A 22395-nucleotide genomic window follows, 5' to 3' on the forward strand; every position below is an offset into this window, starting at 1 on the left:
CGACGGGAGCAACTCCACCCTGCGCACGACTGGGAGGGCAGCACGAATAGCGAGCGGGAAAACGGCAGCCTTCTCCCACAGGGGTTGGTCTTACTTGCATCTGAACAAAGCTGTTATTTTTTAGTGCTCGGATATTATTTTCTTCTCCAATGAAAGAAACAAACATGAACTAAATCCCCATGGAGCAGGGTTTGAATGAATTCTATGTGCTCATTCATTTATTAATTGATTTTTTTCATATTTTTGTTTATTTTGCATAAATACGAAGGAGTGGAATACCAAGTCCATGGAGGAGATAAATGTTTAACTCTTTTTTTAATTGACAACAGAAGTGTATATTTGTGGTGTTCTATACACACACACACACATTATGGAAGGGCCTTTATCCTTTTGTAAAAAAAATTAGCCTCTTACTGTATATTAAAAGAGATTCCTAAACTACCAACCCAGATGTTATGTCTTATTATAGCGAAAGTAATTTTTTGAACCAACATCTATTTAAGCGTTCAGGAAATGCCGTATAGAAATTTAGCTTTCTTTTTTTTTTTTTTTTTTTTTTTTTAATTGCAGTTGGACGTGATACCTTTATTTTATTTATTTATGTGGTGCTAAGAATCAAACCTAGTGCCTCACATGTGCTAGGCAAGCGTGCTACCACTGAGCCACAACCCAGCCCCAGAAATTGAGCTTTCTGGCCTCTCTTTAGAAATGTGAAGGCCTAGTGGCACCCAGCCACCGTCCTCAGAGGCTGAGATGCTCAGGCCCCTGTGCCTGCTCCCTCGCTGCCACTCCCTGCCTCTTGATCTCTGCACCACAGTCTTTTGCCATTTCCCTTTGCTTTGCTCTGCTTGGGAGTGTTCTTTTCTGTCTGTGCCCCTTACCTGCTTTTTCCCTCCCCTTGTTGGAGAAATATTTCCTTGTGATTCATGTTTCTATCTGAAGGACCATGTCATATTTTCCTGCAGCCACCCTGCTGATTAACGTCATTGGCAATTCTGCTCCCTAGAGCAGTGTGGGTAGGTGTAAGGAGGAGTGACCTGGTGACCTTGTGGAGGCCCACGTCAGAAGGGCTGATTGAAGGCGACGGTCCTTTACACAGTGGTGTCAGTCAGTGTGCAACAACTTCTTAAATGGACTTACTCTTTTTTTTTTTTTTATTGTAAACAAATGGGATACATGTTGTTTCTGTTTGTACATGGAGTCAAGGCACACCATTTGTGTAATCATAAATTTACATAGGGTAATGTTGTTTGATTCATTCTGTTATTTTTTTTCCTTCCCCCCCACCTCTCCCACCTCTAAATGGGCTTACTCTTTACCCCCATTTTATTGACGCTTAGGCAGCTAGTACATTCACTGTTGATCAGACAAGAAAGGGCAAAGAGCTGTCCTGTGTCACAAGTTCTTGAGACCCACATTAGGTTGAATGATCTGTTAGAAATCACAGAACTCAGAACAGCTTTTATCCTCACAGTTATAGTTTATTACACAAAAGAGAACAGGTTGAAATCAGCAAAGGAAAAGGGCACATAGAATAGAAGCCAGAAGAAAGCAGGAGCAGTCTTCCTATTGTCCTCTCTCCAAGGATTTGCAGGAGAGCACTTCATCCTCCCAGCAAGGACGTGTAATACATGTACAAAGTACTGCTAAGAGATTCCCCCGCCCCCAAGCCATGGAGGGGGATGAAAGGAAGGGAAATTGGCAGGTAGGAGAGGCTAGAATTTTTTTAAGTACTTTAATTATAAGCTATTGGTGAGACAGTCCTCATGGTGAGACAGCCCTCATGGTGAGACAGCCCTCATGGTGAGACAGTCCTCGTGGTGAGACAGTCCTCGTGGTGAGACAGTCCTCAGCGAGACAGTCCTCATGGTGAGACAGTCCTCAGCGAGACAGTCCTCGTGGTGAGATAGTCCTCGTGGTGAGACAGTCCTCAGCGAGACAGTCCTCATGGTGAGACAGTCCTCATGGTGAGACAGCCCTCATGGTGAGACAGTCCTCATGGTGAGACAGTCCTCAGTGAGACAGTCCTCATGGTGAGACAGTCCTCAGCGAGACAATCCTCATGGTGAGACAGTCCTCATGGTGAGACAGTCCTCAGCGAGACAATCCTCATGGTGAGACAGTCCTCATGGTGAGACAGTCCTCAGCGAGACAGTCCTCATGGTGAGACAGTCCTCATGGTGAGACAGCCCTCATGGTGAGACAGTCCTCGTGGTGAGACAGTCCTCAGCGAGACAGTCCTCATGGTGAGACAGTCCTCAGCGAGACAGTCCTCGTGGTGAGATAGTCCTCATGGTGAGACAGTCCTCAGCGAGACAGTCCTCATGGTGAGACAGCCCTCATGGTGAGACAGTCCTCATGGTGAGACAGTCCTCAGTGAGACAGTCCTCATGGTGAGACAGTCCTCAGCGAGACAATCCTCATGGTGAGACAGTCCTCATGGTGAGACAGTCCTCATGGTGAGACAGCCCTCATGGTGAGACAGTCTTCATGGTGAGACAGTCCTCATAGGTGAGACAGTCCTCATAGGTGAGACAGTCCTCAGCGAGACAGTCCTCGTGGTGAGACAGTCCTCATGGTGAGACAGCCCTCATGGTGAGACAATCCTCAGCGAGATAGTCCTCATGAACTTTAATTATAAGCTATTGAACAGTTTGAATGTTATCTCCTGTGTGACAGGAAACTATTGAGTTTTAAACTAGGAGGTGACATGCTCATATTTGTGTTTTTGAAAGATTCACCTGGCTGCAAAGTGGAGACCAATTGGGAAATTCCTCTGGCAAATCCAGAGCTGAGCCAAATGCGAGAAGCCTGAAGTAGTATAGGCGTTACTCAGGAGCTGTGTGAGCACAGAATTGGTAGGACTTGGTGACATTAAGATAACAGAAGAAGCCAAGAGAGGCACCTTCTGTTCCAGCTGAAGCAACCTCAATCTATATTCCTATGTTTACTATAAAAAGCACAATGTTTTGTAGTATTTCTTTTCTTCCATTGGAGTTTATCTTATAACTTGGGCTGAATTTGATTTAGAGGTAAGTTTCCTAGATTGTAGATTTTTATTTCCTAGATTGATGATTATCAGAAATTAAGGGTAAATTTTTCATTTAATAGAAGAAATATTCTATTACAAACAGACCTAGATTCTAAGTTGATTTGCCACTATGGAATATCACATTGGAGTTTTTCTTTAATTTTTTTTTCATATCTACTTTTAGTTGTTGAAAGATCTTTATTTTATTCATTTATTTATATGTGGTGCTGAGAATCGAACCCAGTGCCTCACACGTGCTAGGCAAGTGCTCTACCACTGAGCCACAACCCCAGCCCAACATTGGAATTTTTCTTAAGGATGAGAATGTGGAGTTGAGACTGTGGAGAAATTGCAAAATAAACACAAACCCTGGGTTTCAGGCCTCGATCTGCAGCTAATTAACTCTGCTGTTAATTAACTGCTGGCAAGTAACCTTTCTGAACTCCAGGTCTCTCATCTGCAAAATGCTAACCATAGTAGCTCCTGTTAGGATGTTTTGGGGGCACGTGTCAAGCACTTGATCACTAAAGCAGGGTCAGACACGTGAGTGATCAACTACTGGGTCTTGGTCATCATTTACTGCCCTCACTGTCACCTATGAGGTGCCCTACTCCAAGACAGTAGTTTCAGTCCAGGTAAATTCATCTCCAGTGCTACAACTAAATCTACCACATAGATTTTTCTGATGTTCTTCCTTGACATTAATGAATGAGTATGTAACCTTTCTATGTCCAGCCTTCAGCCCAGCGGCTGGCACTGTTCCAGTGAGAATGATGTGTTCTGCTCCTTGCAGTAAAATTTTAGTCGTTATAAGTTGTGTTCATGTTTAGATGAGTATGGAGGGAAAACAGTCATTTCTCAGTGAGTTCCGCTTTCCTGGAACTTCACACGCATGGTGGCAGCATATTAGAAGCTGGGAGTCACAGCAGGATGGGGTAGGGTGGGGTGGGGACTGTCCTGAGGGCACAGGCTGTGGCTTTGTTTCCCCTGCTACCTGACAGTTGCCACTCCCAGTGTTCCTGACCTCCGTTCCTCCTTTGTCTTGACTCTTCCTTCACTTTCTGCATCCTCACCTCCTAAAACATGAATCTCCCTAACAGAGTTCAGTGTACTAGTTCTCAGTGTAGGCCAAAATGCAAGTGTCTCAGTGATGTGGAGTCATGATCTTGTGCCCATTCTGCTCCCTTGCTGATGGCTGCGTTCTTCATATCCTGGAATCGAAATCCGCTGTGGTCCTTTCCAGAGCTGCCTTTGCTTTTGCATCTTCACCTAGTCTCTGGGACTTAACAGTTTGGAACTCAGGCAGATCTCCAATCCATAGTTTTCTTATCATATTTGAGGATCTCTAAGAGATACATTTCACAGTATGTTTTGCTCACATTGCACTATCGTTTTTCTCTTCTCAGGTGCTATTTCAAGTGGTTTCAGGCTGGAAGAATCTCCGTTTGTTCCCTATGACTTTATGAACAGTAGTTCTTCACCAGCCAGTCCTCCAGGTTCAATAGGAGATGGCTGGCCCCGTGCCAAATCGCCAAGCGGCTCTAGCAGTGTTAATTGGCCACCAGGTAAAGTGCGGGCAGCCTGTTCCATGAGCCTGTGCTCCTTCCTGTTAGGGTTTCTTTGCGTCAGGGCTTCCTGATGATTTAGCCCGGTTCTGTGACTGGGCTGTCTGTGACCGATGAGGAGTAAGAAATGACGGAAGAAAAGGCAGACGTAAAGTGGGCGGTGTTCCCAGCCCTCCTCTTCTTCTGGTTCCCGCTAGTGAACATGGCTGGAGCCTTTGACCAGCAGGAAGAATCTCAGAAGTCTCGAGTCGTGTTCTTCAACTGTGTCAGGGGACTCTTGACAGTGTTCTAGATTTTGCTTAGTAATTGCCAAAAAATGCATCTTTTGCCTGCTTTGTCCTGCTTGAGTTGTGGCTTTGAATTTTATCATGAAGGACTTTATTTTACTGGTTAAAAATATATAAACCCAGGGAAATGATTTCAATCATAAAAAATTTACAAGCTATTCATAAAGAATAGTTTGGCCAGGCGTGGGCATATGCTTGTAATCCCAGCGGGTGAGGCAGGAGGATCATGAGTTCAAAGCCAGCCTCAGCAAAAGCAAGCTGCTAAGCACTCAGTGAGACCCTGTCTCTAAATAAAATATGAAATGGGTCTGGGGATGTGACTCAGTGGTCAAGTGCCCCTGAGTTCACTCCCCAGTACCTGCTCCCCCCCAAAATTGTAGCTTATATTACATTAATTGTATTATCACACTTGTCTTTTAAGGTGTTGGTATAAATTGGAAACTATTTGACAGTTGCATAGAGTTTAGAAATAAGATCTGGATGTTTAATAATGTATTATAAAGTGATGACCAACTGATCATGAACTGATTCCACATTTCTGCCTTCAGAATTTCGCCCTGGTGAACCATGGAAAGGTTATCCAAACATTGACCCCGAAACTGACCCTTACGTCACTCCTGGCAGTGTCATAAACAATCTCTCGATTAATACTGTGCGGGAAGTTGACCACCTCAGGGACAGGAACAGTGGTACGTATGGCTCATCTGTCCACGTGATCTCAGAGGCAGGATCTGAGTCCCAGAGTGGGGAGCCTTTGAGCAGCAGAAGCCCCTCAGCTCGCAGCACCCGACACCCAGGGGGAGCATGAACATGGAGCACAGTTCTGACTTCCCCAAGGGGTGAGAGCCGCTTTTGAGGTGCCGAGGACTTGTGAGCACTGGCTTTCACAGCAGTCCCAGCAGCTGGAGGGCTCACAGTAGCGGAGGTGGATACTCCTAGTACCGGGGGGCTGCCTTGGGGAGCAGCCACTCAGGACCACCCTGACCCAGGCACACTGTTGTGAGTTCTTAAGTAGGATCCCCCAGAGGCCTACCCCACCTCGGGCTCTGAGCATTCCGTTCACGAGGAAAGGTGAGCAGAGTGAATTGTTTTGTTTTTGTTTTTTGTACTGAGAATTGAATCCAGACCTCTTCACCACTGAGCCCTGTCCCCAGTGTCATGTGCCCCCCACCATACTGGAGATTAAACCCAGGTCCTCACACAAGCTAGGCGTACTACTGAGCTACCTCCCCAGACCAAAAAATACTTTGTTTCTATAAAATATGCCCTCCTGGGTAGTCATGGCAGTGCATGCCTGTAATCCCAGCTGCTCAGGAGACTGAGGCAAGAGGATTGAAAGTTCGAGACTATCCTGGACAACTTAGTGAGACCCTGCCTTAAAAAATAAAATGAAAAGAGGCTAGAGAGGTAGCTCAGTGGTAGAGTTTGACCAGCATAGCATGTGCAAGAAAAAAATTGTGTGCATATGCACACACACATAATACACACACGGGCACACACACAATCAGTTTACAAAGAAAATGAAATACATTCAATGTATCATCGTTAAGAATAACAAGTCTGCTGTGTCATAGTGTCAGAGAAGAGCCATCACTCCAGAATGGCAGAATCTAAAAGACCTTCATAGAGGTGAAGTTGATACTTTCACAGAAAATATCAGGAAGCACAAAGCCCAGCAGAGACCATCCCCCCATGGTGGTTAGTAGGAGCCGCCCGTGGATTGCAGAAACAAGGACTTCTTGTTATTTGTAGAAAGTTCTGGAAGTCAGGAGGGGCGGTCAGATTTGATAGTAGAGGAAGTAGACAGAGATGGTCTTAAGTGGGGGCTACTCTGGGAGGTGAAGCGAGAGGGCTGGATGTGGGCACCGTTAGGGACTGTGCCTGTGACCATGTGCAGGTAAGGTCGGAGGAGGCGAGGGGATCGTTTTAGAGTGGGAAGAAAGGCTGGGTTTGGGAGCCTGCGTCTGGGGCCTGCTGGAACGGGCCGGAGGCTGGCTCACTGGAGCGCTGGTGCCAGGTGCCAGGCAGACGGCTTGCCCACTGGGAGACGGGCGTGGAGAGTGGTGAGGCGGCCTCCATCAGAGCCCAGGGCGCGGCCTCACCCGTTTCTCACCCTGAGAGCACGGTCCCTGTTACTAGGAAGCGGGCAGGGGCGCGCCTGTTCTGGGCTTTCGGCGCGCCCTCTTGAAGGCGACGGGAAGGCGCAGTCTCTGAGACGCCTGCTCCCTTGGGCGTCCTTCCTTCTTATGGTGTCCTGGTGCACTGGACTTCCAGGTGCCTTTACTTGTGTTCAGACCCCGTCCCTGCTCTAGCAGCTAATCGGACTCTCCCTCCGTAGGGTCGTCCTCATCCTTGAACACCACGCTGCCTTCAACTAGTGCCTGGTCATCCATTCGTGCCTCCAACTACAGCGTTCCCCTCAGCAGTACAGCACAAAGCACTTCAGGTGGGCCGCGCCACCCGCGCGCTCTTGGGAGGAGGGAGTCCCTGCCTGGGCCCTTGCTGTTATGCCTTCCTCTTTTCGCCTGGGGGTAGGAGACTCTTTATGACCCTGGGGAAGTTCCTCGCACCCTGGCCCTGTGACTGGTGTCGTCTGCAGCAGTTCTTGGGCTGTCTGTGGTGAAGGACCTTTTATCTTAATTTCCAGTACTTCATGGACTGATCCTTGTGTAAGAGGGTAAACATGAATTTCAAATTGTCCCAGAACTGATGCTTCACTTGAGAGCTAAGGCAGTGTCAGATTGCTGTCACAGTTCACAGGTGCCCAGTCTGGGTTTTTGCACTGATTCTGCTGCAACTCAGGAATGAACTGTGCTGCTCTGACCAGTCTTCCTGCCACGCTTTTAGAAGCACTGAAGTCGTGAGCATGTGTTTTGTTAAGTCAGGTAGAAGCAGGGTTGACAGAAGATAGGAAGCCCCTCACATAGCTTCGCCATTATTGTTGTCGTTACCATTATCATTTGGTGCCATGGATGAGACACTGAGCTGTGTCCTCAGCCCCTTTATTTTGTTCTGAGACGGGTCTCACTAAGTTGCTGAGGCTGGCCTTGAATTTGCTGTCCTGCCTTAGCTTACTACGTGCCCGATTCCTGCACATCGTGCTCTGCTCTGAGCGTACATCAGGATTTTTTTTTTTTTTTAATCAAAACAAAGTCTTAGATTTGAATCTTGGCTCCATGTTGGACCCATAGGCAAACACTTACCTCTCTGATCCTCAGGCGTGCCAGGAGTAGAGGTAGCATCCGCAAGCTCCTTGCAGCCTGGGCTCATCGCTGAGGCAGGCAGCTCGTGATTTCTGCTGGACAGCTCCCCGAGTTGGGGCTTCTTTTGTAGTTTTCCCCCCATGAGTTATTGACTAAGTTTCATAATGTATTTGTATGACTGTCTCGGCAGGCTTGCTCATGGTTATTTGGGGAAAGAGTTCATAGTGCTACTTTTAGAGCTGTTCAAAGTGTTTCATGTTTTAATTTCATTTAGTACAGTTTTACACAGTGGCCTAAGAGTCTCATAGGTTATAATACTATTTTTTTATACTTCAAATATTGGTAAGTTTTTAAAATTTTTTTTATTTTTACAGGCTGCATTTTGATTCCTTGTACACAAATGGGGTACAACTTTTCATTTCTATGTGCACAGTGTAGATTCATACCATTCGTGTACACAGCCACATCAATGTTCACAGCAGCTCAAATCACAATAGCTAGATTGTGGAACCAACCAAGGTGTCCTTCAATAGATGAATGGTCAAACAAACTGTAGTGTATATACACAATGGAATACTATTCAGCCATAAAGAATAATAATATTATGGCATTTGCAGATAAATGGATGGAATTGAAGAATATCACACTAAGTGAAATAAGCCAATCCCAAAAAACCAAAGGCCGAATGTTTTCCCTGATAAGTGGATGATGATACATAATGGAGGTTGGGGGGTTGTGGGGTGAGAGAAGAACGGAGGAACTTTAGATTACGGAGAGGGAAATAAGAGGGAGGAGGGGCAGGGTATGAAAGATGGTGGAATGAGACAGACATCATGACTGTATAATTACTATCAATAACAAATAAATAATGAGTGAGAGGAGGGGCCGTTTCCTTTGGGCTTTTTGTTTTTCTTGAGCAGTTTAGTTTAATTTGGATTTTCGTTTTGTTGTTTTGTTTTCCTCTGACACTGGGAATTGAAGCCTGGGTTCTCTACTGCTGAGCTGTGTATTCCCAGTGCTTTTATGTTCTACTCTGAGACAGGGTCTCACTAAGTTGCTGAGGTTTCCCTGAACTTGGGATCCTCCTGCCTTAGCTGCCCAAGTCACGGGACTCATAGCACTGTGCCACCATGCCTGGCTGATTTGGGGGGTCTTGATGTTTGTTTGCTTGTTTATATTTGCTTGTTGTGGGACAGTAGGTGAATCATCATCTAAATATTCTTTTCTCAAACACTATTCCATTCCTTTCTGCTTTTTCCCTACCCTCTTTGAAAGTAGCCAGAAATAGTGATTCCAAATTGACATGGTCTCCTGGTTCAGTTACAAACACCTCTCTGGCTCATGAGCTGTGGAAGGTCCCTTTGCCACCTAAGAACATCACTGCTCCGTCCCGCCCACCTCCGGGACTGACTGGTCAGAAGCCACCCTTGTCTACGTGGGATAATTCTCCCCTTCGTGTAGGTGGAGGATGGGGAAATTCTGACGCCAGATATACCCCAGGTAGGATGAAATATCTAAGGTGGTGTCGTGTGCTTTCTTTGCGGAACACTGACCAGCTTCGGCAGTCTAGTTTCACTGAGACCTGAACCTCTTCAGACTCCATCTTCGGAAGTCTTGATCCAGGGTTCTTAACACGTACCCTGAGACAGCAGTGACGAGGTTCAGGACTGGGTGTCCATCTTGTTCACAGTCCTCCTGAGCACCTCTTAAAAGACGTGGTCTCTTTCTGCTCACAGCAGGCTTACAGAATAAGACTGTGCCACGGAGACAGCAGCCATTACTTGGCAGGGCTGGGGCAGCAGGCAGCCCATGGGCCTTGAAGAATGGGGCCTGCTGCCGTGGCTCGCCTTGTACGTGGGATGACATGGGTCCTCTGTCCTGAGCAGGAACATCTGAGAGCTGACCTCAGGAGAGCTGGGGCTCTGGCAAGCGCTGCGTGTGGCATGTGAGGCCCCAAGTTCAGGCCCAGCACACCACACACAGACACACACACACACACACCACACACACACACACACACACACACCACACCACACACACATCACACACACATCACACACACACACCACACACACCACACATACACACACCACACACACACCACACACACACACCACACACCACACACACCACACACACACACACCACACACACACACCACACACCACACGCACCACACACACCACACACACACACACCACACACACACACACCACACATCACACACACATCACACACACCACACACACACATACACCACACACCACACGCACCACACACACACCACACCACACATACCACACACACACACACACCACACATACACACACACATCACACACACACACCACACATACACACATCACACACACATCACACACACCACACACACACATAAACCACACACCACACGCACCACACACACACCACACACACACCACACCACACATACCACACACACACACCACACATACACACACACATCACACACACACCACACACACACACACACCACACATACACACACACATCACACACACACACCACACATACACACATCACACACACATCACACACACACCACACACACATACACCACACACCACACGTACCACACACACACACCACACCACACATACCACACACACACACACACCACACATACACACACACACCACACATACACACATCACACACACACACCACACATACACACATCACACACACACCACACACACACCACACACACACACACACCACACACACACACACCACACACACACACCACACACACACACACACCACACATACACACATCACACACACCACACACACACCACACACCACACGCACCACACACACCACACACACACGCCACACACACACACCACACACACCACACACACACACACACACCCCACACACATACACCACACACACACCACACACACACACCACACACACACACCACACATACACACATCACACACACCACACACACACATACACCACACACCACACGCACCACACACACACCACACCACACATACCACACACACTTGCTGGGCCACAGGGTTCCTTCTGTAAATGATTCGTGGTTGATTTGTGCAGGCCTCCTTTCCTGGCCTCCTGTCCCCAGCACCCCCACACAGATCTAAAGCAGCTATCTAGCAGTTTTATCAGTAAATGGAGTCTCATCCTTCATTCCACCCTGCCCCCAGCTCCACCAAACTTCTCATCTCTGAGCTGAAAATGAGCAATAAAACTTCATTAGTATTTTCTGACCTGATTTGTAACTTGTGATCTTAGGTGATTGGCTGCAATAAAACTTTCAGCTTTTGGAGAGGAAAGTTCTAGTTAAGTTTCAAAAAACAAAGGTCATTCTTTGCTACTAAATGCAAATTAACATGGTGGCGTGGGATGAGGGGAATGAAAAGTGACCCCAGAAGCCGCCCTGCGGAGGGAGTGCGGTGCTGCGTGAAGTTAGCACGCGCCGGGCGGAAACCAGGGAAGCCTCGGCCGAGGCTGGAGACCTGAGGCAGGAGCGCTCCAGCAGGGGACATCTCCCTGAACCACCAGGAGGAAGCTGGGTGTCCAGGTCATCTTGGAGTGGCTGTGATTTGAGCCGTTTGTTTTCTTGGAAAACTGACTTGTCCTTCTTTTTTTTTCCCCCTGGTCAGGTTCCAGCTGGGGTGAGAGCAGCTCAGGGAGAATAACAAATTGGCTTGTTCTGAAAAACCTCACACCTCAGGTGAGGCGCCATAGCGGGCTGGACAGTGTGGCAGTCGGGCCTGGCAGAGGGAAGAGCCAGGACTCAGTGCCTCCGGCAGGCCTTCCTGGTCCCGGGGAAGCCAACCAAAGATCAGGGTTCCTAGATCTCACCCTAGACTGACCAAGTGGGGCTGAGCCAGGGTCTGGGATCTGCATTTGCTTGGCGGGGTCCACACGAACCCCAGCACTTGGAGAAACTGTTCTCCCTTTTAGGTTCTAGAGTTTTCTTGGCCCCTGGTTCGCCCTGTCTGCCTGGAAGCAGTGCCCTCATGAGTCTTGTCCTCAGGGTGGGGAGATGAGAGAGGAAGCCTTAGCAGGGACCACGACTTACTGAGGATTGGAATCCGGGGAGCCCTAGGACTCACAGGCACAGGTCTGGGACCAGTGCAGGTGGTAAAGGTGGGGGGGGCACTGTATCCCACAAGAAAGAGAGGCCACCCCCGATGGCCCGTGACCCCTCTCACTGTGGTTCGCACTCTTCCAGATCGATGGCTCAACTCTGCGTACCCTGTGCATGCAGCATGGCCCGCTGATCACATTCCACCTGAACCTCCCGCACGGAAACGCTCTGGTCCGCTACAGTTCAAAAGAAGAGGTCGTGAAGGCACAGAAGTCTCTGCACATGTGAGTGGGCCCCGGGCTGCGGGGGAGCTGGAGAGAGGGCAGCGCAGCCTCGGCTCTCTGGGACCAGGGTCAGGATTCCCGGGGGAGGGTCAGGCATAGTCAGAACGTCCCTGGAGCAGGGGACTCAGTTGAGCCCAGGGGTTTGAGACCAGCCCAGGCAACATAGTGAGATGCTCCATCTCCAGAAACACCTGGAAGTCCCTTGCACTGCCTGTGAGTGACAGACAGGCCAGCTCCTGCTGCCCCACAGCTGGCGCGCCGCCCGCCCTCCTGCCCCTGCCTTCCTAGGAGTCCAGCGCTGCTTCCCCGACAGGAAGCGGCCCGCAGGGCAGCCCTCACGCTCTGTGCCTTCTCCCCTAGGTGCGTGCTGGGGAACACTACTATTCTCGCTGAGTTTGCCAGTGAAGAGGAGATCAGTCGCTTCTTTGCACAAAGTCAGTCTCTGGCCCCTTCTCCTGGCTGGCAGTCCCTCGGGTCCAGCCAGAGCCGGCTGGGCTCCCTCGACTGCTCCCACTCATTCTCCAGCCGGACCGATCTCAATCACTGGAATGGTGCTGGGCTGTCGGGAACTAACTGTGGAGACCTTCACGGCACTTCCCTCTGGGGGACCCCACATTATTCCACAAGCCTGTGGGGTCCCCCAAGCAGCAGCGACCCCCGGGGAATCAGCAGCCCATCCCCCATTAACGCTTTTCTTTCTGTCGACCACCTGGGTGGGGGTGGAGAGTCCATGTAGGGTGTAGGTGTAGACTCACAAACTGTGACCTCAAGATGCGAAAGAACGGAGCACTAAGTTGGGCTCGCGCCTGCAGCCAGGGCACCTGTGGGAACGGCTGTTCTCTGCACATTCTCCCCTTTGTTTTCCCAGAACATATCAGTTTGAATACTTGAATCATGCAGGCCAATATTATAATGTGAAAAGGTATCTGTCTACACTCCCACGTAGCGCCATACACGCTAGACCGTATAGAATGAGCTCACTTGTGTATATTCATCATGTTTAGCCTTGGATTCATTCTTTTCTTTCTTCTGACTTTTCTCCTCCCCTCCTCCCCCCTTTTTTTCTTTTTTTTGCAAAACCATTTTTTGGGCTGATAATGTATGAGCTTTTACCTTTGCACTGAATGATGTTCTCTCCGTCTAATCGGCAATATGGGGGGGCAGCTGTTCCAGTGTAGTGTTTACTCAAGGACGTTCTTAAAGGTGTGCGCTCTCTACTATGCCTTGACGTTGCCTACCTTGTTGTGGTATCGTGGAGTTTAAAGATCAAGTTATGATGCTGACTTAGGATTATTAATGAAAGTATTGCACCAGTTTTTTCATGTTGTAAAACTAAAGAATTTCGCTCTGCAGTTTGAAAAACTGTGGCCACAGCTGTGACTTGCAGCCCACCTGCCACCCAGGACGGGCCCTGCACTTTGAATAGGCTTTCCATTTTGTTTTGAAGGTTCTCATGCTGAACCTTCTTGTTTACAGATTTTTTTGTTTGTTTTTTGAGAAAAAAAATGTTTACTCTTCCATCATTTAAAAAAAATTAAAAGACAAAAAAAAAATGGAGGATGATTTAAAAGATGCTTTCTATCTCTGGGAAAAAAGGAGCAGCATTTGGCCATGTTCTTTCGTTTTTCTATTCCTGTCCTAAATCAAAGAGCATGGTTCTCAGGAAAACCAGTTCCCCAGTTTAAAAAAAAAAAAGAAAAAAAAGAAAAAAAAAATCTCCTTGTAGTTTCTTATAGGAAAAAAAAAAAAAAAACACCCCAACTTTTAGCACTGATACTACGTATTGCTCTGTTAAAGAATTTTTCTCTGCCAAAAAAGAAAAAAAAAAAAAAGAAAAAAATGCTTAAAGCTGGAGTTGGACATTCTGCTTTCAGATGCTGTCTTTTTCTTAGTGATGATGGTTTGCTAATAATCAATAGGTAATAATTTTTGTAATCCCATCAAGTGGCTCTACATGTCTCTGCTCTCTTGTGACTGTGTTAACGTTTAACTGTCGTACCTTAAAGCCGAAATCAGTAACTATGCATACTGTAACCAAGGTATTGGGCTTACAGAGTTGTTTGTTGTATAAAGAGAATTTTAAATGTTGTTGCAAACTAACGAGTTACATCATTTTTAAATTTCTTTCCTCCCCCCTTTTTTGCCCACAAATGGTATTATAATGCTTGCTTAGTCAAAGAAGAGAGACTAAACAAGGGTAAAAATCTTAACAGAACAGAACTCGCCATCATCTCATTGCCTTGATCCTCACTGTTTGTGTCCTAAGATGCAAAAGAAGTCAGTGGCTTTTAACTGTTTACAAATAGAATGTGATTGTAAAATGTACAGTTCGGTTGTGTTGAATTATGAACTTTCTTCAGATATAATAAACCATGACTTTTTGGCTGCTCAACATTAATTGTCTTTTTTGTGGATTTATTTGTAGGCTCTTTTTTATAATGAAAATTTCAGAGTTGCTGTGTGTGAGGGTTCTCATAGAGCAACTGATTAAAAATCTAAGCAAATATTTGAACATTTTATCTGAACTTATCCACAATTTCACCCTGAAATAATGTGAGAACAATGGGAAACTGTCGCTCGCTCCTTCCTACCCTCTCTGAGCATCTTTGGGATCTTGTTGCTCAAAACCTCCTCTGTGACTTCATCTCCCCACCATTTGTGCCCATCTCAAGCCTCAGCAGGAGACCATTTGGAACATGAAGCTTAATGACTTGACGTGTGCTAGTGTCGAACTCCATACCTCTGTTACACAGTGAGAGACGCCCGCCCGCCTGGCCTTCTCTCCCGCTCGCGGCCCTCGCTCCCGCAGGAGCCCGGGCGCACCCTGTGTGTGTATCTCAGCGTACGACTCGAAACATGCTCCGGCTTGCCAGGTGTGAGCCAATGTCGTTGGACACCTTAACCCAGCAGATGTCGTTCAGTGCATTCAGTGTGTATTGACTTCCATACTGGTTTTTCCAAAAACCAAAGGTAGCTTTGAAAAACCACGTCTGGAGATGTTTGGAACTAACGTTAAGCTGATGACCTTTGGGGCTTTGAGTAGAATATAATTGACTTCATAACTGCGTTCATTGTATTGTTAAAGTGTTTGGGAGATTTTTGCGCTTGTTATGTGGAAATAAAGTGTTTGATTTAAAAAAAAAAAAAAAAAAAACCTTTGAAGTGGTTTTGATCTTTGCCTCATCCTTAAATATCAGCGGCTCTATTCCCCAAGCCACCGTTACCCCGGGGTCTTCCTGAGTTTGTCCCACTGCCAGCCTGGGCCACCATCTCCCCCAGACTTGCCTGGCCCCTGGCCCCCAAGTCACTCACATCCTGCAGGAGCATGGCCGCCTGGACAGTTCCTGTGTGCCCACGGCTCTGCGGCCCTGAGCTCTGGGTGTCCGAGGCCGCCCTGCATTGCCTTGCTGACTGGGCCCCGCTCCCCAGAGGGCCGGCCCAGACCCAGCCCGCCTGAGACAGCAGGCCCCTCCGACCATGACGTGCCACAGATGTGTGACCAGGCCGCGGGTCCTAGCTGGGCCGCTAGGTGACTTGCAAGCTCTCTGTGGTCCTCGTCACCCACGCTGTCACACACGGAAGGAGTAACGGCTGTTGCCTGTCGGCATCCTCCCCTGCTTCAGCCGTGCAGCTGGACGAGCAGGGAAAGATGCAGGGGTGGAGGCAAGCCCTTGGCAAGTTGGTTCAGTTCAGGTTCAGCAGCGGGAAGGCGGGGACTGAGATGAAGGGGGTTTGCATCTCGGTGGAGGGGTGACGCCCGGACACTGCTGAGCAGGTGAGCCAGACGTTCGGCCAGGAACATTCTCGCCCCGCGGACCTGGCTTCAGGGCTCGCCCTGCGATCCTGAGACCTTGGATGTGAGAGCTGGGGTTCCGGAGCAGGAGCCAGGACGGGAGTCCAATCGGACCTCGAGAGCCCTCTGCAGAGACTGCCGGGAGGGAGGAGAGTGGCCCTGGTGTGAGGGTTCCCTGCAGGCGAGTGCTCGGTCAGAGAGCACACTGGCCTGGCCTCGGACGGGAACCTCAGGGCCGCTTTCCTCAAGTGGTCCACCGACACTTCCCCAAGGCTGAGTAGAGGAGGAGGAAGCGGATCCCCTTGGGATCCAGGGGTGGAGTTTTAAACTTTATTATTAGGTTAAAATTTTATCTCAGAATACTGGATTTCTCTTCCCTCTCCTTTTGTATCAGGGATTGAACCCAGGGGTGCTTAACCACTGAGCCACATCCCCAGTCCTTTTTATTTTTTATTTAGAGACAGGGTCTTACCGAGTTGCTTAGAGCCTCAATAAGTTGCTGAGGCCGGCCTCAAACTTGTGATCCTCCTGCCTCAGCCTCCCAAGCCACTGGGATTACAGGCTTGTGTGCACCACTGCACCCAGCTCTTACTGCTTTAAGTAGACAGTTAAATTGCTTTTCTTCAAAAAGTCTCTGATGCCTCAGAAAGATGAGCCACCCCCACAGCAGGGTACAGTCAGGACCCACACCCCTGCTTTAAGAAGCAGAGCTCAAAAGCTTCATCCCAGATGCTGACGAACAAGGGCTGGCTCAGAGTTACTGAGCTCTGGCGGAGGAACCAGAGACCTCCCTGCTGGCCGAGTCAGCCTTGTGGGCCCTACCCAAGTCCCCAGAGACCAGGACGCCCCTGTGCTGCCTAATGATGGTGGCCCGCTGGGTAAAGCTGTAGCAAGGCCTATCTCTCAGCAGACGGGGGTGCTGTAAACAGCCACCACCAAATGACAGCAGCACTGGAGCAGTCTGCAGACCTGCATCAGGTTCATAGACTTTGTCACCATGTGACCTTATCCCAAGTCACCTGGGTTTCTATTGGTTTTGTTGTTTTTTAAAGTCAAGGAAAGTTGATGTCATTAACCTTTACAGAAAAATCAATGCTGCTTTCTTCAAATACAAAAGCTATAAAAGAAACAGAACATTCTGGATGGAGACCTGGCTGGCAAAGCTTAAAGGGAGACTAGGAGGCGCTCCGGAGAGGTCAGAGGCGTGCCTTCGCCAGGCAGAGCCTTCCCGCCTGAGGTGGCCGGGCAGCTGCCAAGGTTCACGGTCTAATCCCCCTCACCACGGGGCCAGGGAGGCCGCCCTGCCCCAGTGTGTGAAGACAATAAGCTGGGAGGTAGTCCTGGTCACCTGGCCGCTCAGAACCCACCAAAGATGGCCCTGAGCACTGGGTGTACACCCCACAGTCCTGAGGGCGGGGGCTTGAGCAGACACCGAGAACAGCCAGGGCTGGGAAAGGCCTGGGACCAGGGACCCCGGCAAGACAAGGACCAGCTGGAGGAGGAAAGAGGCCCGTCAGGCCCTGCAAACCCCTGGCAGCCTTGGAAAGGTCCGTGTGCTCTGGCCCCACCCCGGACGCTAATTTCTTTAGGCACCAACATGTTTAAGACCTTTATTTATTTTTTTTAATAGCATGGATTGCAATCTGCATCACAGGGTTTTCCTGCTTTTTGTCTGTCCCTGCAACTAGAGCAACAGTTAACAGAATAAGGCCCTGTGGGCTTATTCTCTGTGGTATCCCAGCCTGTCCTGGGCACCCAGATTCACTGGCTCCCTGAGGGATCCTTCTGATGGAACTGTGCAGTGTCTCCACTGCTGTAATGACCCTGGGAACCTGCGTGTGTACACACACACACACAAACGTGCACACACACCAGAGCAAGTAAAACCAAAGCCATCTGAACAAGGTCGGTGGGTGTCAAATCCTAGTAGTGATTTTGTACAAAGATAGTTTTGCAAGATGTTACTTCGCAGGGCAATTTATGAGTACAGAGTTCTATGTCTTATTTCTTATAGCTGCATGTGAATCTGCAATGACCCCGTAAAAATTTCAATCAATCCAGGGGCTGGGGTTGTGGCTCAGTGGAAGAGCGCTCCCCTAGCATGGGGAAAGCCCTGGATTCAATCCTCAGCATGACATAAAAATCAAACAAAGCTCTCGTGTCCACCTCCAACTAAAAACTACGTTTAAGAAACAAAAAGACTCTTTGGGATTTTCTACATAGACAAGTTACCTGCAGATACAGACTCTTTTATTTTTATTTTTACTTTTCCAATTGACATGCTTTTTATTTCTTGTTCTTTCTATTTTAATGGCCTAAGACTTCCAGTATAATGGAGAAGAAGAATGAAAAAAGTGGAATCCTTTCCTTGTTTCCAATCTTAAAATATTCAGTCTTTCACCATTCAGTATGATGCTGGATGTAAGAAACTTTGTAAAATATTCTCAAGTTGAGGGTGTTCGTGATATTCCTCAATTTTTGAGAGTTTTTAATAATGAATGGATTTGAATTTTGTCAAATTGTTTTCCTGTATCTGTTGATATGGCCATAGGTTTTTTTCCTATGTAGAAAATCCCAAAGAATCTTTAAGAAAGCTCCTAAAACTAAGAAGTGAGTTTCTATAGGCAGTCAATAAACAATTGAAAATGAAATCATTAGTGTGCTAGGACTCTAACAAAACCCCAGAATAGGTAGCTTAAGTAACAGAAATTTGTTTTCTCATAATTCTGGAAGCTTGGCATCCGAGATCAAAGGTTTGGCAAGACTGATTTCTTCCGAGGCCTCTCTTCTTGGCTTGTAGATGCCTATATTCTGGTGTCTTTGTAGTTTGTTTTTTTTTTGTGCATATTTGTGTCTTAATACTTTAAAATATTAATTTATTTATTTTAACTGGTATATAAAAACATAAAATTAATACTAATGGAATAAAAAAAATAAGTGTAAACCAAGCTCTTAGCCTTTTTGATACAGTAGATATTTGTAACGCAGCTGTTGGACCCAATGCCAGGGCTTCTGATTTCCAGGTTTCTAAAGGTAACTGAGGTTAAAAACAGATTGCATGTGCATACATGTGCATACTGGCAATGGAGTAAGTAGCAAGTTAACGGAGAAAAAAAAAGACAAAGTGGCCCCAAGGCCCCCCGAGACCAGCATGCTGTGGTGGGTGGGGTTTGCGTGGCCAGACCCTTAGTCCCCAGCGCTCAGCAGTGACCCCTGGCTTCCCGAAGCTGGACTGGGGGCTTCTCTGCCATTCATGTGCATATTCTATGGTCACTGTTTCCCTTCAATCTCTATTTCAAAACGTTTTCCCATTGAAATACCAGTAAAGGATTAAAATTAGGTTTTTCAAGCATTGAAGTTAAAGATTCTGAGTACTAGCCATACCGTGGGCCCTTATTGCAGAAGCATCAAAAGACCTGTTCTCTTTGGGAACTTACTTGGAGGTATTGGAGGATTTGGGGGATTTATTTGTCTTTTGTTTTTTATTTAATTAAATTAGGTTGTTTTAAATTAAATTAAATATTAATTTTGGTACTGGGGATTGAACCAGGGGCGCTTAACCACTGAGCTACATCCCCAGCCCCTCATTTTTAATTTTGAGACAGGATCTTGCTAAGATATTTAGGGCCTCACTAAGTTGCTGAGACTGGCCTCAAACTTGTGATCCTCCTGCCTCAGCCTCCCGAGCTGCTGGGATTCACAGGCGTGTGCCACCACACCCGGCCTATTTTTAATTTTTCATTTAGTAACATTGTCTGGTTTTAGTGGGTTGGTTTTTCTCACCCCTGCTAGATACAACAGACAGTACTGTTTACTAAGTTTCCCTCTTAAAAAAATAGATTTGAGTTTTGCTTTTGAAGTGAACCAAATATAAAGAAGCTTCCAGGTAATGACCGTCGGCACCACAGGTAGAAAGAGCAGAAGCCGTGAGCGCCGCGGTCAGGGAACAGGGCTGAGGAAACGCTCTTCCACCTGCCCATCTCTGACCTTGGGAGTCGCTGCTGGTTATTGGTTAATGTGACCTTCGAGTCAGATGGGCCTGCGTTGACCATCTGCCTCCTGTTCTCCCAGCTTCTGCAGAATCCATCCTCCTCCAAAGGCCCCGTGACCTCCAGCGCTTTGCCTTCCCCAACGGAGACACGGTGGTCTCAGAAAGTCCCCTGGTTCCTCTGATATCCAGAGTCCAGAGTGATACTCGCCACCCGTGGCTCCGTCCCAACCCCCCAGTGGCTCTCTGCAGCCCGTAGTGGAGACCAGAACGCCTTATCCCAGCCCGGAGCTGGCAGGCCTGAGGCGTCACCCCGTCCTCTCCGGGCCAGCCCCCACCACCCAGCCTCGGGACACTTGCTCGTCCTCTCCCTGAATCACTCTGGCTGGGAGCGGGGGAAGAGATCTAACACGTGGCCCACTGGCTGAGCCAAGCCGAGCACATGTTTGAGAACCACTCTTCAACCTGACGGGCGAAGGAGAAGCCAGCACTGGGGACCGGCAGGTAGTGCAGAAGTAGGGGGTCGGGTCCAATCGAGGAAATGGCGGCCATGAGAGCCACCTGCCTCTGGAAGTTGGAGCCTGTCCCTGGGAGGATGGAATGCCAAGGATCTCCGGAGCCCAGTGATTACCAAGTTTACCTGCCCTTGTCAGGGACTACGGCAGGGAGCTGCTAACAATGTCCCCTGGGCCCTTACCTGCCTGCATCACTTTGTCCCTCCCCCTGCCATCTGCTGCTCACCTTTTTGCCATGTCACCGCAACTCCTGGGCCTAGTCATCTAGACAGGAAGGAGAGATAAGGGGGAAGAGCACAGAACAAAGGAGACCCTAACCTATAAAAAAGGTAGGGTGTGCTCACTTCTCGGGACCCTAGAACATCAGCCATGGCCCCCTTCTCCCTTCTGGGGAGAAGTCTGTATTAATATGCTTTAAATAAATATAAATAAAGACTGCTTGATATGCTGGCCTCGGCGGGCTTCTCTGATGCTATACTTCAACACCTGAGCAAGCAGATACTGCAGTAAACGCAGGATCAAAGGCAAGGAAAGGAGGTGGCATCTGTTGGAAACTGGTGACAAGGAGATCTCAGCTTCCAGAACTGTGAGCCTAATAAACCAGTGTGCTTTTTAAATTATCCAGTCTCTGGTTTTTTGTTGTAGCAACAGAAAACAGACTAAGGTGCTGAGCAAGCAGGGAGAGTTGGTGAGAGAGCCGGGAGGCCCAGCAAGGCCGTGCAAGGACAGAAAGCTCCCACTTTCACTTCTGAACTTTAAAGGGCAGGGCTTCCGAAGGAAGCTGGGTCTGAACCATCTTACCCACCCAAGGGGGCAGCTGGTTAGGCTAAGGGTGTACACAGAGGTGGGGAAAGAGGGTGAGCCAGAGGTTGTGCAGTGGGTGCCCCCGAGGGCCCAGAGAGAACCAGAAACCCCAGTTAGCATCCGCCAGCAAGCGGAGCAGGAGCGCACCCCGGGAGCTAGGCCTGGCAGAGGCAGCAAACAGGTTTCTGAAAGCCAGAAGCCAAAGGGAAGGGAAGGAAGCAGGAAGCTGTCAGTCCAGAACGGTGCCGAGCCAGCCGTGGTGAGAGCGTAGCCTTCTTTTGCTGGAGGTTTGCTTTCCATTCAGGAGTGCCGTGTGGTCTTTGGGCCCAGGACCCTCTTGCCTGTAAATAGAGGAAGCAGCCACTGGGGGGCGCACTGAGATGCTTTTTCTGAAAGAAGCTTCAGGAAAGAAGAGATTCCCAGGCTTTCCCCGACACCAGGATCCTACTTAAACCTTCAAAATCTGAAATTCAGGTTAGGTGTGGTGACGCGCATGTCTGTAACCCCAGCGACTCAGGAGGCTGAGGCAGAAGGATTGCAAGTGCAAGGCCAGCCTCAGCAATTAAAGAAGACCTCTGTCTCAAAATAAAAAGGGCTGGGGATGTGGTGGTAGAGAGTTCCAGGGTTCAGTACCCAGTACAAAAAAAAAAAAAAAAAAATCAGACCAACCAAAGAAACCATTGATGACGAAACTCTTTTGTAAATCTCCATCCTCTACAGACCCAGGATCCCTCTGCTGACCCTGAGAGACTATTCCCGGAGAGCACCTTGACCATGACGTTCACAGTGACTGTGCTCATAATAGCAGAAAGGTG

The 22395-nt window shown here is 48.3% G+C and overlaps 1 protein-coding gene across 12 annotated transcripts in view; it reads left to right on the forward strand.

Annotated features, from left to right (window-relative positions):
* TNRC6A (trinucleotide repeat containing adaptor 6A) overlaps window positions 1-14247 on the forward strand; it is a 148682-nt gene extending 134435 nt beyond the window's left edge. For all 12 annotated transcript variants that reach the window (XM_079121149.1, XM_079121146.1, XM_079121153.1 and 9 more), the window contains 7 exons: window positions 4438-4596; window positions 5432-5572; window positions 7222-7329; window positions 9365-9586; window positions 11766-11836; window positions 12341-12480; window positions 12841-14247. In XM_079121149.1, coding sequence (XP_078977275.1) covers window positions 4438-4596; window positions 5432-5572; window positions 7222-7329; window positions 9365-9586; window positions 11766-11836; window positions 12341-12480; window positions 12841-13216 — 1217 coding nt within the window. In that variant the 3' untranslated portion in view covers window positions 13217-14247. The remainder of the gene's footprint in view (window positions 1-4437; window positions 4597-5431; window positions 5573-7221; window positions 7330-9364; window positions 9587-11765; window positions 11837-12340; window positions 12481-12840) is intronic.
* Window positions 14248-22395: the final 8148 nt, after the last annotated feature.

The sequence above is a fragment of the Sciurus vulgaris genome (assembly GCF_902686455.1).
Source record: "Sciurus vulgaris genome assembly, chromosome: 18".
Taxonomy (NCBI): domain Eukaryota; kingdom Metazoa; phylum Chordata; class Mammalia; order Rodentia; family Sciuridae; genus Sciurus; species Sciurus vulgaris.